At 46.1% G+C, this 17,076-nt stretch overlaps 1 protein-coding gene across 2 annotated transcripts; it reads left to right on the top strand.

Annotated features, from left to right (window-relative positions):
• The first annotated feature begins 9,748 nt into the window (after positions 1–9,748).
• Positions 9,749–16,303, top strand: TLR4 (toll like receptor 4). Of its 2 annotated transcripts, XM_027650367.1 has the most exons (3): positions 9,749–9,981; positions 10,790–10,956; positions 12,196–16,303. In XM_027650367.1, the coding sequence occupies exons 1-3, from the start codon at positions 9,877–9,879 to the stop codon at positions 14,453–14,455; spliced, it is 2,532 nt and encodes an 843-aa protein (XP_027506168.1). In that variant the 5' UTR covers positions 9,749–9,876; the 3' UTR covers positions 14,456–16,303. The 2 variants fall into 2 exon arrangements, with proteins under 2 accessions (XP_027506168.1, XP_027506167.1); XM_027650366.1 differs by lacking the exons at positions 9,749–9,981; positions 10,790–10,956 and adding an exon at positions 11,743–11,790.
• The last annotated feature ends 773 nt before the right edge of the window (positions 16,304–17,076 follow it).

Raw genomic sequence — 17,076 nt, 5'->3', positions numbered from 1 at the left:
GGGCTTGTCCCAAGGCAGCTCCTCTCTGTGCACGGTTCCTACCTGGCAGTGACTGGAGGGCAGGGCAGACACACAAGGATGGAGCAGCTTCTGTGAGCGTGGAGATGTCTTGGCTGAACTGCAGCAGGGATTCCCTGGTGCTGATGGGCACTTCCAGAGTGCCTTGTGAGATCCCACAGGTTGTTCACTGCCTGTCTCTACCTAGAGCAACAAATGAGACTTGCCTGGGGCCAGTGATTTTTCTAAAACTCAAGCTGTTCAAGGTCCTGAACATCTTGATGTAACTTGGGCAGTAACTCTCTATCTGTTTCCACCTAAATTCCTCTGTGTAAAAGAGCCCTTTATGTGCTCGGAAAGGGGGAGTAGGGATGGCTGTTCATGGAACTGAAGTGGTCAGGAGCTGGGAGATAGGACAACACGGTCATAAACTCAAAACCCTGTATTTCTAGACCTCTTTAAAAAACCTGCTGAACTATCACTAATTCTCAGGCCACAATCTGAAAGCCTTTAGGAAGGGCTAGTGGGAACTGAACTTTATTTCTTTGACTGAAAGCATCTTGGTGCTTGCAAAAGATGCTTTGTGTGGAGAAAGGCCTTTCTTGGAAGGCTTTTTAGCCATGTCTTTTGTGTTTGGGGAATTTTGTTGAGAGAAGGATCAGTGTCTCAGGGCTGCTGATGGGTGGAGACTGGAAGGCTGGGGTTTATGTGCATGTATGCAGGGAAGGAAATAGGGTTAAATTCAGTTAAGTGTTGCACAATGGCATCTCAACACCACTGCAAGTGAGTCAACAGGCCAGCAGAGTGATGTGATGCAGATACACCTGCAAATGTCCTCTGAAGGGCAGTCAGAGAGGAGAAGATGCTCTGTCAAACTGATCAGTGTGCAGTGAGACTTTGTCATGGCTGTCATGAGCTTTGTCATGAAATGAATGAATAAATGAAATTAGAAATGTAGCTGGAATTCATCCCATCTCTCCTCTTGTGGATAAACAATGGAAGGATGAACAAGCATTCCCCAAATGCGTCCAGAAAGAGGAATTACCAGAAATGAAATATTGCTGCAGGCTTGGAGCCCTGCTCCTGCCAGGAAAGAGTTTCCCCCACTTGTCACAGCACTGCAGTGTTATTTTCACTCCAGTCTGCCCCACCACCCCTTACCATTTTGCATTCCAATCCCTTTCTAGAGCTGTATTTCTCTTTGTGGTTCCAGACCTCAGATAACCTGGTTCTCCAGTGCTGAGCAAAAGCCCTTTCACATGTGTTCCTGTGCTTTCTCTGTCTGAAGGCCATTGCTGATAATTGGTTAGTGTAAAATGGGAGGGATTTCATTTGGCATTCCTTAAAACACTCCGTTCTCACAGCTCTCTGGCCTGAGGCTGGCTGTTCTGCCCACTGTTTCTGGAGCACAGCTTTCCCCTTCACTGCATGATGGAGGATTATTTCATTAATGAACCTAATGATACTTTGTCTTTGGTCCTGACGATCTTTGTGGTGGTGCTGTGCAGTCTTTAATTAACTTTGAGCCTGCCTGGCACTACGAAGATGTTGATAATCTGCAACGAAAGCAGGAGAAGCTTGAAGGCCTGGTGTGGTAAAATAACCTTGTCCAAGGTCACTCACTGACTCTTGGCTGGGTTGAGGTTCGATGCCACGTCTCCTGCTGAAGCAACACTGTAAAATAAAGCTCCATTTCCTTGCTAGAATGTTTAGAAAGTGCAAAGTGGGGTAATCCAGGCGAGGAATGGGAAGTGCTGGGTTGGGTTTGGGGGACCAGGGAGTGTGTGTGGCTGCACTGCTCAGTCACACGGCTCTTCAGGCACAGTTTGGGTTTGTGTTTGGCTTTACGGGAGCAGGAGCCACTTCTGGAGCACACGGGGTAGGGACTGGAATTTAATGTGTGGATTAAAAGTGTGGTATCACACGAGGGCTGCCAGCTGGGAATACACACAAAGAGACACATGGAAAAGAGAGAGATACAGAGACCTTGTATAGCCCCTGTCATGGATGTGGGTTTGTTAAAAAGTGTTATTTTTTTCCAGTTTAAGCTTTCTGATTTCCATGGAGCATTATGTTTTATCAGCCCAGAGGCTCCATGTTCATGAGCCCCCATCTTCTGCAGCACTTTTTCCATAACATGCTCCTTGTTTGAGTTTTGGGGGTTCAGTCCATGCACCTATTCTATTTTATTCACATATTTTTTTTTATGTATTGAGTGTGGAAGAAGCTACTGGTCCCAGCTGCAAAGATGTTGCTGGTGCCAGTGTTGTAAAAGCATGAGTTTGAAATCCTAAACAGATGCTTGTTCTTTTCCCTTCCCAGAGATATGCCACCATGGGAATCATTGCTTTGAACTTAAACCCTCCACATGTGCCAAGAGGTCAATATTGCAGCTTTGGTTACCCTGGAAACCAGGACAATGCTGTACCAATCCATTATTACAATATGGGTCACTCATGGAAAAAAAAAAGAGGAGGAAAATGCCTCCCCTTCCAACTAAGGTGTTCTCCATAGGAGAACCTGCAGGTCAAAGCTGGGGGTCAAGCATGAGAGGTCTGATAGCTACAGCTGGTGTTACCCATGGAAATTCCTGCTTGGATATGCCAGGGGAATATGTTGGGACACGCTTTATTCTCAGAGAGCAGCCTGGCCACAGATGCTGCTGCCTTCAGGGTGCCTTTCATCTGTCCTTGTTTGCTGAGGAGAGTCCTGTGCAGCAGAGTCCTGCAAGGGGCTGCAGGCAGAGTTGGGTTGGGCAGGATCCAGGGCATTTGGGGCAGGATGGGGGGCAGTGTGAGGACTGTTCTACACCTTCACCTCTCTTGTCCCTGCAGCTCCCTCAGTACAATATCACTGCAGAGAGGAACTGACTGCTGAAGGTGATTGAGTGATGGAGTGATTGCTGACAGAGACAGCCCTTCCTTCCAGGTCCAGAACTGCTGAGAGAGGGCCCTGTTGCTGCTTGTCCCCTCCAGCCACCACTGATGATCCCAGCTGGGCTTTGCCCTTGTCCCAGGTTGTTTGTCCTGTCACGTGTGGGGTGGGAGATGCAGCCCTGAGATTCAGAGCACTTGCCCTTTCCTTTGTTGGCCCCTGGTTTCCACCACTGACTGCGTAGGTGGAAGGTGGGATGTTGCACAACCCTTCTGCCTTGGGTCAGCCCCTCCTGTTTTGTAAACAGCCACCCTGTGCTCATCAGTTATTTGTGAAACAAAACTGAGATGCAAAGCTCCTCCTCAGCCCCCGAGAAAGGGAGGAGGTGAGGATGTCATACCTGCCATGGGATATCAGACTCCTTCCTAAACAGATTGGAGTGAGAGAATAATATTCATCACTTTGGAAAAGGGCCAGGTTGAACACTCAAGAGATTTCAGTGATTTACTAATTGTTGGGAAACATTAATGTCTGCAGGAAGCAAGAAACGTTTCTTTTATTATTCTGTTTGAGAATAAACGCACTTCTGGTTTCAAGGAGTTGACACTGTCTTGTGGGAGGGGGATTTTGGGTCAGGACAGGTGAGAATTACCTTTGCATCCCCTCTGAGGTCTTCTCATAGCTTTACGATCCTGTGTAATCTCTCTTTTTTTTTTTTAAATTGTTTTCCTTAGCATGCTGTCAGAGCTCTCCATGTCTCTTCCAGCTTGTTTTAAGCACAGAGCCACCCTGCCAAATCTACCTTCTGTGCTGAAGATCTTCCACATGTAAGAAGTCACCTTAAACTCCCATTTATGTGTGGCTGGCTCATGTCCACATTCCACCTCTGAGGCCACATCTTCTCATCCTTTACCATTTCCTTCCAGGATGCAGCTGTGTCATATTTCCCCTTCTTTACTTCCATCATTGCTCCTTTCTTCTTGGCCTGTTGTCTTCATGGGTTGACCTCAATTGCTGCCTCTCCAAAATGCTGACTCTATCAGCAGAAAAGAACCTACAGTGATGAATTTACAAGTTGATAGCTGTGCTGGTACAACCACCTTGCTGCAGCCTCTCAGCCAGGTGTTCATTGGGAAAAAGGCTCCTCCTGCACAGCTTTTAGAGGGCAAACTCTAAAAGTGGGGTTGGTCTGCCTTACAACAGCAGTATTTGGGATACAGGAACATTAGTACAGCACCCATGTAACTGATGTTTCCATAGGGTGTGAAACTTCTGCTTTTCCTCCCATTTTCTTCCTCCCTCCCCTTTTGGTCAGGCTGTCAAGGCACTTCCTGTGCCATTTGTGTCACTCCTTTTCCTGGGCAACTTCTCTTCTAGTACTGCAGCTCTGCTTCCTGAAACCTTTCAAGGACACCCTGTCTTGTGATCTGCAAAGGGTTAATGCCCCTCATGTTGCTCCCACTGCTATTCCCTTGTGGCTGGCCTGGTTCCTCCTTCATTGGAACTAAAGTGATTCTGTCCTGGTTGGTGCATGCCAACTCATGGCCAAAGAAATGCTGACAGAAATCCCCCAGAACACGCAAACAGAACTGAACTGAGCTTGGGAGGAAAAGGGTGTTTGAATAAATTCTTCTTTGTGATCTAAACACTGGCTTCAGGTTTTACTCTGTACACAAATAAGCCTTTGCTCTCTAAGTAACATGTAATATCCACCCAGGCTTTGCAGATTCCAAAATACAGTGTTCCAAATGTGTGCAAACCTGCATTTGGAACTGGCTTGACCACTTTTTCAGAATTTATTGTTTGTATGTAATGGAAGTGGGCTCTCAACTGTGTGCCAATTAATAGGCTGTGTTCTTCTCCTGGTACAGTAAAATGGCTTAAGAACCTTAATGTCTGAAAGCTGATGCATCAAGCTTGCTATGAACTAACCCCAAGAGAGGGTTTGCATTTTCTCTCTGGGTAATGTGCACACAAGAACTTTACCACAGCCTTCAGGAGCTGTGTCTGCACTTTCTGCCACAGCTGTTGCAACATTTTCCTGTTGTGTAACCCCAAGTCACGGTAGTGAAACCATAAACCTGAGGCTCAAGGCTGGTCCTTGCCTGTGGCAGTGCTCCCAGTTCTTGCAGCAAGAAGGTCTGCTGCACAGCTTTTTGCTCTTATGTTTAAGAACTGTCTGGTTTTCCCTCAAAACCAGATCTGTAATCTGTCCAGGTCACCACGGTTCATTAGAGCTGCCTCTTGGTTCAGACTTTTCCCAGAGTGTCAGAGCAGTGCTGTAGGAGCCCAGTGTTTAACCGTGGTAGTGGTGGCACTGAATCCCCAAATCAACCTTTCCTGTGTCCAGTTTAAAAAGTCTGAGCTCTGTAGTCCTCCGTGTCCTACACACTTTTCATGTTGGATAGTCTGAATAAATCCTTACCCCACAGCAGACTCATTATTATCAAGAGAACTGGGGAAAGGAGGTAAATAAGTAGGATAAGACAAAACATATGTAAAGCAGGCTATGAGACACCATTATAAGAATGTAATGGAGGGGGAAAGAGGAAGAAAATAAGTCCTATTGCTGCTTCAGTAGAAAAGTCAATGTTGGTCTGAGGTGGCAAATCCACCTTTCTCAGGACTGTGGAAGGCAATTATGATCCCTCTAAGCACAGTGTGTTCCATGCCAAGGCACTTCAGACATCCTCACATCGATGGTGACAGAGGGTCCCTGCTCTGGCCAGCCAAGGGGTGACCATGGTTCATCCTAGGCAGAAGGACAGGGCCCTGCTGGGCTGTTTGGTGCCAGCCTGCCTCTCTCCAGGGGTCCAGGGAGCTCCACTGTCACTCACTGCCTGCCCATAAGTGCTTGGCAAGCCAGGCTGGATGCCTCCACCATCTGTGTGAAATCCTTCCAGCCATTTAGATTAAACATTGACTTCAGTAAAATGTAGGGCTCTTAATGACCTGACATAGTCCATATGGAGTAGCTGCCACAGATAGTGACTGTCTTGACACTGATTAATCACTTCTTCTAGGAGTGTATTTGTCCCTGGTTACTTGACACAATTCTTCCCTAATAGCTTTTGAATAGTTCTGGGGTATTCATATGACACTGGCTTTGGGGAATAGCCCACCTGATGACACACATTACCTACTTCAGTGTAGGCATGGCTGATGTTCTTCAAACTGACTTGGACACTAGCTTTGGGGGGGTTTCTTTGCCCTGTGCACACCAATCTCAGCCCTTTTCTGCAAAGAGAACCACTTAGACTGGGTTCTGTTTGGTTTAAGTGCCACCATTTGCAACAGGCTGGGCTTGGGCTGTGCTGGGTAACATGTAGGGATTGTGATTCCACCTCCACATCCTTCCTTGACACTTACAGTCACAGGCATGACAAGCAATCTGCATTGCTGATGCTCCTTGGTCTGGAACTAGCAGTTAAATAATCTGTATCTGCAGTCAGTCACTGCTCAGACAGAGCCTTGACACTGTCTGACACCCCAGACTAAATGTGGAGTTTTTCAGTCTGAACATTGTTCTCTTCTTCAGAGCTGAGAGATCCAGAAGCAAAGGCAAGAGGTCTTCCAGGCTGATTTTCCATCCCTGTGGCTGCCCCATCCTTGGCAGTGTTCAAGGCCAGGTTAGAAAGGGCTTTGAGCAACCTGGTCTGGTGGAAGGTGTCCCTGCCCATGGCAGGGGGCAGAACAAGAGAGTTTTTAAGGTCCCTTCCAACCCAAACCATTCTATGATTCCTTGATTCTGTTATTAGACTTCACATGAGGAAGCATCACAAGTGAGAGTTACAGGCATCAAGGTGCTCTAGGACCTGTTCTGATGAAATCAGTGTCTCAGCTCCCTCCCCATCCATGGTGCCTGGTCCCTGTGATCCAGCACTGTCTCTGTCCTGGGCCTGCCAGGTCAGACAGGGGTTGCTGTTCAAAGCAGGGACTCACCAGTTCCAGGAACCAATGTATTTGTGGAATGTGCAGCAAAAAGATCTTAAAGCCATTTTCAGATTTTTTCCCCCCCAATTTTTCTTGTAATTTATATAAATTGTTTTTCCCAGCAGAATGGAGTTAATACTGTTAAATTTGTGAGACATTTCCTTTTGCTTTTCGACTCCACTCAGACAACCTTTCAGAGCTGGACTTTGTGAGTGTAAGGACTGGTGATGTGTCAGCTGAACCTGAGGGCAATGCTGGGTCAGCTGGTGTAGCCTGACCTTCTCCAGTACTTTTGGAAGCTCTTGTGTTGCTCCCCATCTTTAGCTCCACAAGTGCTGAGTGCACTGTGTAAGTGCCAGCATCTCAGGAATGCTCTCTCCCATCTGATCCATGACTCACCACCAAATAGTTGTTACATATGGTACTTTCACTTAAAATAAGACGTGCTTTGTTTAATCTTGAAATAGTCTGTGCCATGTTCCTCACCCTCCATTTGCACATAGACTTGGGGAACTGCTTGGGATGACTCCTGAGGCAGATAGAGCCCCTCTGCTGGGTAATAGCTGTTGATCTACCTGTGATACAGGGCTAACTGTGACCTGGAAATCACCCCAGATACATACAGTCCTCTCTGTTTTCATGGCTGTCACCAGTTGTCTTGTCCAAGAGTTTAGCTGATTTTTCCTTATGGCTGTAGTTCACGAATTATTTTCTTTAATATAAGCAAGTACAAGATGTTTTGTCAGTCCAGCTACATTGTGGCTGTCTTAGGCTGTGTAATACCTTGCTTGAGATCACAGAGGCTGTATACACACTGTCTGCTGTCGTGTTACTTGTATTATAATAATGTTCAGGAGAACAAAGATTACTCAGGCATTCACTGATTCTCTGTAACACCTCCTTGCTAAGAGATCTTTGATGATCCTACCAGCAAATTGCCAGCCCTGTGAATCATGTTTCATTTTAGATGTTATTTTTGTCACTTTAAAGGATTCCAAGTAATACTTTTGTTTCTTGTGAACCAGAAGAGGCAATTACATGGACATTATGGCTTCCTACAGTCCTGGCACATTGCTGTGTGCAGGAATATGCAGGAATATGTGTGAGGAATATGGAGTTAACCAGCACTGACTTTCTGAACCGGTTTGATTTGCTCACTTCCATGTTTTCTGCTTGTGCCCCACCCCTTGCAGCATCTATAAGATTTGTCCTTGAACAAATTATGATGTGTATGGTGAAACTCTCACACTCCCTTGTGATGGAAGCAGCACATCCTTTGCACGTCCTTCAAGCTGTACTTTCCACTTGACCTCTGAGCATGGCTGTGGGATGGATTTTGTGATGCTCCCAAACTCTTCAGCATCTTCAGTAAGTCTCCATTGAAATGGTAATTTCTAGAGCACACTTCGGGCTCATCTCAGCTTTAGATAAAAATTAAATGTGGATTGCTTCATTCTGCATATTGAATACTAAAGGATGCACTCGTTTGTTCTCTCTGCAGACACATGATGCTCTGCCAATTTCCTTAATCCAGGCACAGAAGCAGTCAGCAATTGTTTCCATTCACTTTTGATTCCATCTGTAAAAGGAAATACCTGCAATCACCAGAGGCTTTTCAGAACAGGGATTTTGTAGAACTTGTCCAATTTCAACAAACTTTTTGTCTGCTGGCTTAATGGGCACTATCTGGCTGCACATCAGGGTGTCAGTTTTAGCTCCCATTGTGCTGCCATGTGTTTTTTATCACAGAGATCATCAGTTATTTTAGGATTTCCCCATCTCTCTCTGGCTCACTACTGACCTGCCAAAGTCAGCCCCCTTCCCCCCTGAAACATTTTAAACTTTTCTTTTTGAGTGGGTTGCTCACTGGACTGATATCACAGCTTATATTTAATATTAATTTTCACAGACTTTCATGAGTAGTCTCTCTTTATTCCATCTACTTCTAGACTAATATCTCACCCTTCTCTCACATTTTTGCCACTTCTCTATGTGGTGTTAATAATACCCAGCAATGCTATAGCTGGATCCCCAGTAACACTTCTTAGTTATCTACGGGAAGACAGGAGTAGATACACGAATGCACCACCATTTATCAGAGTAAATGAGGGCAGGGAGCTTTATTAGAAGGCTCACAGCTGACTTAATATTGCCAACTGAGAGGTTTTACAAAGCTTTTTTTCAGAAACAATAGCTATGTCTGCACTGGAAATTCAGGATGATATTGAGATGTAGTTGCTTTTATAGCCAGGCATCAAACAGAGATTAAGGCATGACAAGGGCAGGGAGCAGCTCTGAGCCCAGCTGGGGGGTTTGTGCCTCACCCTTCTGGTGCCCCCAGCACCCACCCTGCCACGGGAAGGCTGAGGAGGGGTGTGATGTGTGTGACCACAACTCTGACCACTGAGAATCTCCAGCATTTACTCCTCGTGCCCGGCCATGCTCCTGCAATAATTGCAATAAAGATCCAACCAGATGGATAAAACCTGGATGTATGTTCAGAAGAGCTTAGCCAGAGATAAACCTGTGCTTACCTGGCTTAGGAAGACATCTGCCACAGCTGTGCACTTCACTGCTTGCCAGTGTGGTGAAGCTGGGAGCATGGCAGGGGTACAAAGGCAGAGAGTCATTCTCTCTATCCAGTGCATTTGAATTATGGGATGTGGGGCATGGCCTTCCCGAAACTGTGCTCAGAATTTCAGAAATATTCCCTACTTTTGCCCATTTGACATGAGCTAAACAGAGGCAACAAACTCAAGTGACAGTGATGCAACCCCACGCTCTTTTTAGTTTCTAGGCCAAACTATATGTGTCATTACTTCCTTTTTTTCTTGATTTTTTTTTTCTTACGTTTTTCAAAAACAATTTCAAGAAGAGCAACCAACTCAGAGTGTGTCTAGAAACCAGGCAGCGACCAGTTTCACTTCCCTTCTCGTTCCCTGCCCCTCTCAGCGATGTGCAGCGAGAAGCAGGAGCGCTGAAACGCAACGCTTGGCACCGCCGCAGGTTTCTTGTTCCAGGTCTGTGAATGACATCCATGCTGCTTTCTCCTGCACTCCTGGCCTCCTGAAGATGCCCAGGAGAAGAGCCCTTCCCCTGTGGACACTCCTGGTGCTGCTGCAACTGGCACTTGTCCCATCGCCGCTGGCAGGCTGCCTCCTCGATCCCTGTTTGGAGGTACGTGAGCTCTAAGTGAGCACAAGATCCTTCTGTTTCTCTGGTGCAACTTTTCCCTCTGCTTGGGAGATTTGTGCATCAAGCCTGTTGTCTGGTCTGTTGCCTTATGAAAGCCCATCTTTTTTCTCTAAGGCAGTTGAAGTGTTTGAAGTAAATGCTGGTCTTAAAAACATCTGAGAACCAGAACCAGCAGCATGAACCTTTTCTTCTCGTTGGCTTTCTGTACCTCTGAAGGTGTTGCAGTGCAATTAGTGTAATAGACTGTGTTTCTCTTGGAAGAGATCCAAACCTTGTCTCTGATTTCTGCAAAATACAGTGGTTTTGCCTGATTTGTGCAGCAGAGTGATTTCACCAGAGCCCCAAGCACCGGACACTGAGCGACTGCCTTTTGCAAAGTTCTGCTGACAATTGTTACTCACAGAATAACTTTGAGTTGAGCTGCCTGATTATCTACAGGATAACGTTGCTGAGAGCTGAGCCTGGCCATCCAATGGATCTGCACATGTTTGTCTTGCTGGGTCTCTCCAAGGTTGCTGCAGGTTCATCCATAGCCTCAAGGAGCACTGTCCTGTAGTTTTGCACCTGCTTCAATCAGCAAAAAATGTAGCTCCTCCTGGGCAGTAGGACTGGTTCTATCAAAAGGGAAAGATGCTTGGGATATATAAGATTATTTCCTAAAACTCAGGGCAGCTCATTTAGAAATTAAGTGCCAAGTTGGTCATTCTGCTCCCGCTTTCCTGACAGTGCAGTTTTCTGGCACTTCACAAAGAGCAGATGTTGACCCTGATTGGATCTACCACTGTTACAGGTCATCCCTAACACAACTTTCAGATGCGCTGGACTGAACATCTCTGGAGTTCCTGCTGGAGTCCCAAACACCACCCAGAACTTGGATCTCAGTTTCAGCAATCTGAAATCACTGAGGTCAAATTATTTTTCATCAGTCCCTGAACTGCAGCTTCTGGATCTTTCAAGGTAATGAGCTCTTTTATGTGGATACTGGTTAATCTTGCTCCACCAGCTGGGCTGTTGTGGTGGCCTATGTTGGAATCTAATTGTTTTGGTTGTTCTTTTTTTTTTTTTTCTTTTTGGTTGTGACTTTGTCTCTGTGTCTGTCACTTTGCACATCCCCACACTGAAGTGATGTGCAGCTTTTAGTCCAGTTACTGAGTGCACACCCTCCACGCAGAGCTGGGTCTGTCAGTCTGATCTTGTAGGTTGAGATGTGAGAAGGAGGAGGAAGATGTTTTACTTGTCTCTGAACAAGAAAAATGTCAGACTTTTCGCTGTTACAAAAACTCTGAAGTGGAACATCTTGGGTGAGCTGTTTTTCTAATCACAGTTTAGAAAAAAAAACCAACAAGATGAAGGTACATTCATTTTCTAAAAGGCTGTTTTAAAATATCAACATATTCTCTTTTCCCTTCTCCTCACATATCTGGGGGAGGAGATGGAGGAGGCTTATTAGCAAATTTGAATTGATGTATAATTTCCATTGACTTGAGACAACAGTTTCTCTGGGTAAATTGTTTCACTGAAAAATGTCACTCAGTTCCATCACAGCTCCAGCTCCGAAGTGGCTGAGTGGCAGAGCACGTTTGCTGTAAGACACTGGCTGGATTATAAGCTAATATTGCTGAATTCATTGCAAAATGGCTTTGGGTCTCACATTCTGGATCTTCCTCCCTGGAACCAGAGGTGGCCACCCTCTTTTTCCCCTCTTCCCTTTGCAGAACTGCTGACAGAGCTGTGAGCTTTGCCACGGCTGCATCTCTCTGGTGCCAGTGGGACTGCCCAGATGTGGCTGAGGTGACAGTCTGAAGGCTGTGAGGGTGCAAGATCTAAGGGAAGGCTGTATCTGGTTGGCTGTGCCATCAGTGATGGTCACCACAATGTCACTTTGGCCTAAAGAGAAAGTCAGAAATCTTCTTTCCTGATGCCTGCATGAACTTTTGACCTTCACCATGGCTCAAGGTCTCTTGCTTTGCAGCTGAACTTCAGATTAGAGAGGGAGGAGGAGGTGACAGGAGGTCTCCTGCTGTGGAAGGGTTTCATTTGCATATCCAGGAGTGCTGGCTCTGCCCAGCACAGCAAAGCCAAACCAACTCCCAGCAGGAGGATGAGAATGTTACAGCAGCACTTAGTGCTGCAGTGTTAGTGAACATGAGAGGAACAGTGTTTCACACACTTTTATTCTCTTTTCCTGCCCAACAGGTGCCACATCCATACAATAGAAGATAACGCCTTTAAGGACCTTCGTACACTTTCCACCTTAATTTTAACTGCCAATTCCTTCCAGTACCTGGGGACAGCAGCATTCCATGGCTTAGCAGCTCTGAAGAAACTAGTATTGGTGGAAACCAACATAACCTCTGTGACTGACCTGCCCATTGGCCACTTGCATACCCTGCAGGAGCTGAATTTGGGCCACAACAGCATTACTTCATTGAAGCTTCCCAAGTATTTCACCAACCTGACCTCTCTCAGGCACCTGAGCTTTTTCTCTAACAAGATCACATATATCTCCAAAGGAGACCTTGATGCTCTGAGGGAAGGGAACAGGCTCCACCTCACACTGGTGCTTTCCTTGAATAATATAAAATCCATAGAGCCAGGGTCCTTTGCAAAGATTCACCTCGGTGAGCTGGTTCTGAGGTCCTCTTTTGAGAACTTCAGCGTGATGCACACTTCTCTTCAAGGCCTGACTGGCTTACAGGTCAAAAGACTAATAGTTGGAGAATTCAGAAACAAATATAGACTGACTGACTTTCAGAGAGGACTCTTGAGTGGACTGTGCCAGGTCCAGATGCAAGAGTTTGTCTTAATCTGTTTCAAGAAATTTGAGAGTAACACAGACACCCTTTTTGACTGCATAGGCAATGTCTCCACCATTCGCTTGGTGAACCTTGAGCTTGAAGAGATATCAGAGGTTCCTGTGTCCTCCCAAGTGAAAGAGCTGGAGTGCAAGAATTGTGATTTTGAGGAAGTGCCTGCCATGAAGCTGTCGCATTTCAAGGAGCTGAGAGTGCTTCGGATTACCAAGAGCACATCCCTCAGAAAGTTTGAGCAGAAATTTAGGGATCTAAGTAAGCTGGAGGTCGTAGATTTGAGTGAGAATCGCCTCACCTTCAGCGGCTGCTGTTCCCGCCTGTTTCATAATTGTTCAAATTTGAAACACTTGAACCTAAGCTTCAATGCTTACATCAGATTGACTGGAGAGTTCACTGATATTAAGAATTTGTTATATCTGGACCTTCAGCACACAAAATTATTTAGTCCTGACACCTACCCTGTGTTTCGCTTCCTTCAGAAGCTCATTTACCTCGACATTTCCTATACCAAAACTCATGTTAAATCTCAGTGCACGTTTTGTGGCTTGAGCTCTTTGCAAGTGCTCAAGATGTCAGGCAACTCCTTTGAGAACAACAGGCTGGCCAACAGCTTCAAAAACCTAACTCACCTCCACACCTTGGATATTTCAAATTGCATGTTAGTACAAGTGAACCAAAACACATTCAATGCCCTGTCTGAACTAAAAGAGATAAATATCAGCAACAATAAGCTCCTGACCTTAGATCCTGGAGTCTACCAGCCGCTCCAAGCCCTCAGAGTCCTGGATTTCAGCAACAACCAGCTGACTGTTCTGTTGGACTCAGCCCTGGAAAACCTGCCTGACAGCCTGGTCCTATTAGACATCTCTCAAAACATGTTTGACTGCTCTTGTGCACACCTGAACTTTCTGAAATGGGTCAAGGAGAAGCAGGAGCTGCTGCAGAACAAGGAGCTGATGATATGCCACATGCCTGCGGACATGAAGAACGTGAACCTGTCAAGCTTTGACCTGTCCTCCTGCCACCTCAGTGCAAGCAAAGTGGCCATCACAGTGGTCATGTTGCTCAGTGCAGTGGTGCTTCTCCTCCTGATTTACAACTACTACGTCCAGCTCTACTACTCGTTGGTGCTGCTCAGTGGGTGCAAACACTCTGCAGAAAGGGGTAACACCTATGATGCCTTTGTTATCCACTCCAGCAAAGACCAGGAATGGGTGATAAAAGAGCTGGTGGAACCCTTAGAAGGAGGAACACCTCCCTTCCACCTGTGTCTGTCCTGCAGGGATTTCCTCCCAGGGGTACCCATTGTCACCAATATCATCGAAGAAGGTTTTCTCAGTAGCAGAAATGTCATTGCAGTCATCTCTACCAACTTCCTGGAAAGTAAATGGTGTAGCTTTGAGTTTGACGTTGCCCAGTCCTGGCAGCTTGTTGAGGGAAAGGCTGGAATCATCATGATTGTACTGGAAGAAGTGAATAAGGCCTTGCTGAGGCAGAGGCTGGGGCTGTCCCGATACCTGAGGAGGAACACCTACCTGGAGTGGAAAAACAAGGAAATGAGCAAGCACATCTTCTTGAGGCAGCTGACAGGAGTCCTGATAGAAGGCAAAGACTGGAATAATGAGAAGGAAAAGCTCAAGTGAAGAGAAAGAGATTCCTCTTCTCCTGTCTCCTGTCCTGGCCTTGGCTGATGGATGGTGCTCAGAAGTTGGTTTTTCTGTTGCCGTTCAGAGTGAGAGGGAGTGGATGGAGACACTGCAAAAGCACTACAGAAATACCTGCCTTGCAGGCCACTCTTTCCCAAGGGAACTTCCAAACTAAGTAGTGACAAGATCCAGAAGAGCTGGACCTGCCTGAGCTCCATGTTTGTCCATGGCTGTCAACCAAAGCGGGTCCAGCAGTACACCCAGGTGTGGTGGGTTGGTGAACAGAATGACTGCTCTGTCATTTGTCTGCCTGTGAAACTGGATTTGGGTCCTGAGACCATTTACTCAGTAGAACTTCAGGTTCTGCTGCTTTGAGTGGACCCCAGGATCTCCAGGGGAGAGTAAAGATACAGGATTCTTGGCTCTAAAAATGGTGGGAAATGGAAAAAAGGTTTGAATTCAGAAGGTCTTGTGTCTGCTGTGTTAGGCATCATGAGTTGGGGGAAAACCCTCCAGAGAGCAGTGGGGGTGTCCTACAGCACAGACCACCTGGCAGCTACTCAGTGGAGCTGAGCAGTTATGTCATCAGGGGGGAGGGAGGTTTACATTGTGGGAAACTTCCCCAACATGTTTCTTTTAGTTTGTTTTAGACCGAGACCAAATATTGAAACTATCCCCTGAAACTCGTATTTATGTCCACATTGTATAGCACTAGGGAGTGGTTTGAGGTCTTCTTGTGGGATCCAAAAATCAATGGGACCAGAAGAAGCCATAGAAATGTTTAACACCTCTTAAGTCAAATATTTCTTTGCTCTAACCACTTCTCCTCCTCCAGGGTTTCTGGATAGACTGTGGGACTGCCCTATGTGAACAACATTGAGCCTGAGCAAAGTGCTTTTGATGTTTAGAGGCAGCCAGTTCTAGAGTAAGATTTTCCACGCTTTGGACCAACCTTAATTCACTGTTGGAAGATGCTGTAGGAGCCTCCATGGTTTGAAATGGACTTCAGATCATCATGTGTGCTCAGCCTTTCCCAGGGGTCAGCTGCTACCTGGAACAGAACAGCCACTGGATGGGGGAGTTGTGCTTTTGTTTCACTGAGAACGTGCCTGACATTTTGCAGGGAGGAGAGATAGAGGAGAAAAGTCTGGGTTAGCTAAACTAAATGTATCCCAGCACCATCCTGAATAAAGAGAAGGAAAGTCTAAATGCCACCAAATCATATTACAGAGCACTCCATCGATGTGTCGGATATTGGATAGTGCAGGAGTATTGCTCTCTATTTACCAAAGGCTTTAGATGGGATTAATCACTGAATTACTCTAGTTTTAAACTTGCAAATCCTTCTATAATCAATGATGTTCTGCAGAGGTAAAACAGAAGCAATTGAGTGGTGAATCAGATCTGATATTTATTCAGAAGGAAGGCCTGATCCAGCTCACTTTTCTGAGCACCAGTCAGAGGCATCTCCATGGAAGCCAATGATCAGGGATCAACTTCAGACACTATTTGAAAGAGAGAGAGAGCTGGTTCCAGGCCTTGTGCTGACAAAGGCAGAGCCACAGCTCCTTCTCTATCTGTTGTGTCAGATAACACTACCAAAAAACCCCACAGCCCTCTCTAAACTTTTTTTGTGCCCCACGAGATGAAGCTTTAATAAAACTAAACTCAGTGCTGTGCTCCCTTGCCCAGAGAGATTGGTTTGCATCTGCTAAATACTGTTCCAGCAATTCCCAGAGTGTGGTGCTCCTTACCTGTGACTGGTGGGTCCTGCAGACCTTCCTCCTCACCCTTCCTCCTCCACATTCCACCTTCTCCAGAGGCAGAGGCTGCTGGAGCTGGTGGGGGACAGTAAACCAGGGCACAGCTCGAGGTTCCCTGGATAGAGTCCAAAGAAGAGCACAGAGGAAAAGCAAATATTAGCCCGGATTTTAGCAGCTACAAGTTAAACTGGGAAACAAAAGAGGGAAAATTAAATAGGATGGGAGTTCCTGCTCCTGAATTGAGCAGCACTGAAACTGCATTTCTCCTTCACTCTTCGTGGCTCCTCAGTGTATGTGTATTTCTGGCACAAAGCACAGAGTCCTGTGATTCTTGATTGTAATTATAATAATGAGTTTCAGAAAGCCTGTGAGTGGTTCTGGGCATTATAATAAGGATTTAGGACAGTATTGTTTAAAAAGTGAGTGGAGTGTTTATTTGAATATCAAAGCAACTTTGGGAGAGCTGGAGTGATGCTCAGAGGAGGCTCCCACATGTACACTTTAAAAAGGAACTGGTCACTTGTTTTTCTCTTTCTATTCAGAGTCTCTGCAGCAGAACTGGATATGTGAGTTGCCCCAGGTTTCCTTATTGCCCACAAAAAAGCACAAAAACCATCATAGCTTCTGGAAGTGGGAGTGAAACAGAGCAGTAAGATGAGACTGGAAACTTGGTGGGGTGTTTAGAACATAGTGGGGTTTGGGAGGGGTTCATTCTCTGCAAGCCCCACTGTCACTGTCACTGCATGCATGTAAAGATCCATATGATTTACTCATACTCTAGAGAGACTGCCTCTCTAGATCCTTCCCCAACTCTGTTCCCTTCTCTGGACATGCTCCAGCCCCTCAATGTCTTTC

The sequence above is a fragment of the Corapipo altera genome, unplaced genomic scaffold (assembly GCF_003945725.1).
Source record: "Corapipo altera isolate COAL_440 unplaced genomic scaffold, ASM394572v1 268, whole genome shotgun sequence".
Lineage (NCBI taxonomy): Eukaryota > Metazoa > Chordata > Aves > Passeriformes > Pipridae > Corapipo > Corapipo altera.
The sequence above is the reverse complement of the archived record's forward strand: the minus strand, read 5'-3'. Positions and strand labels throughout refer to the sequence as shown.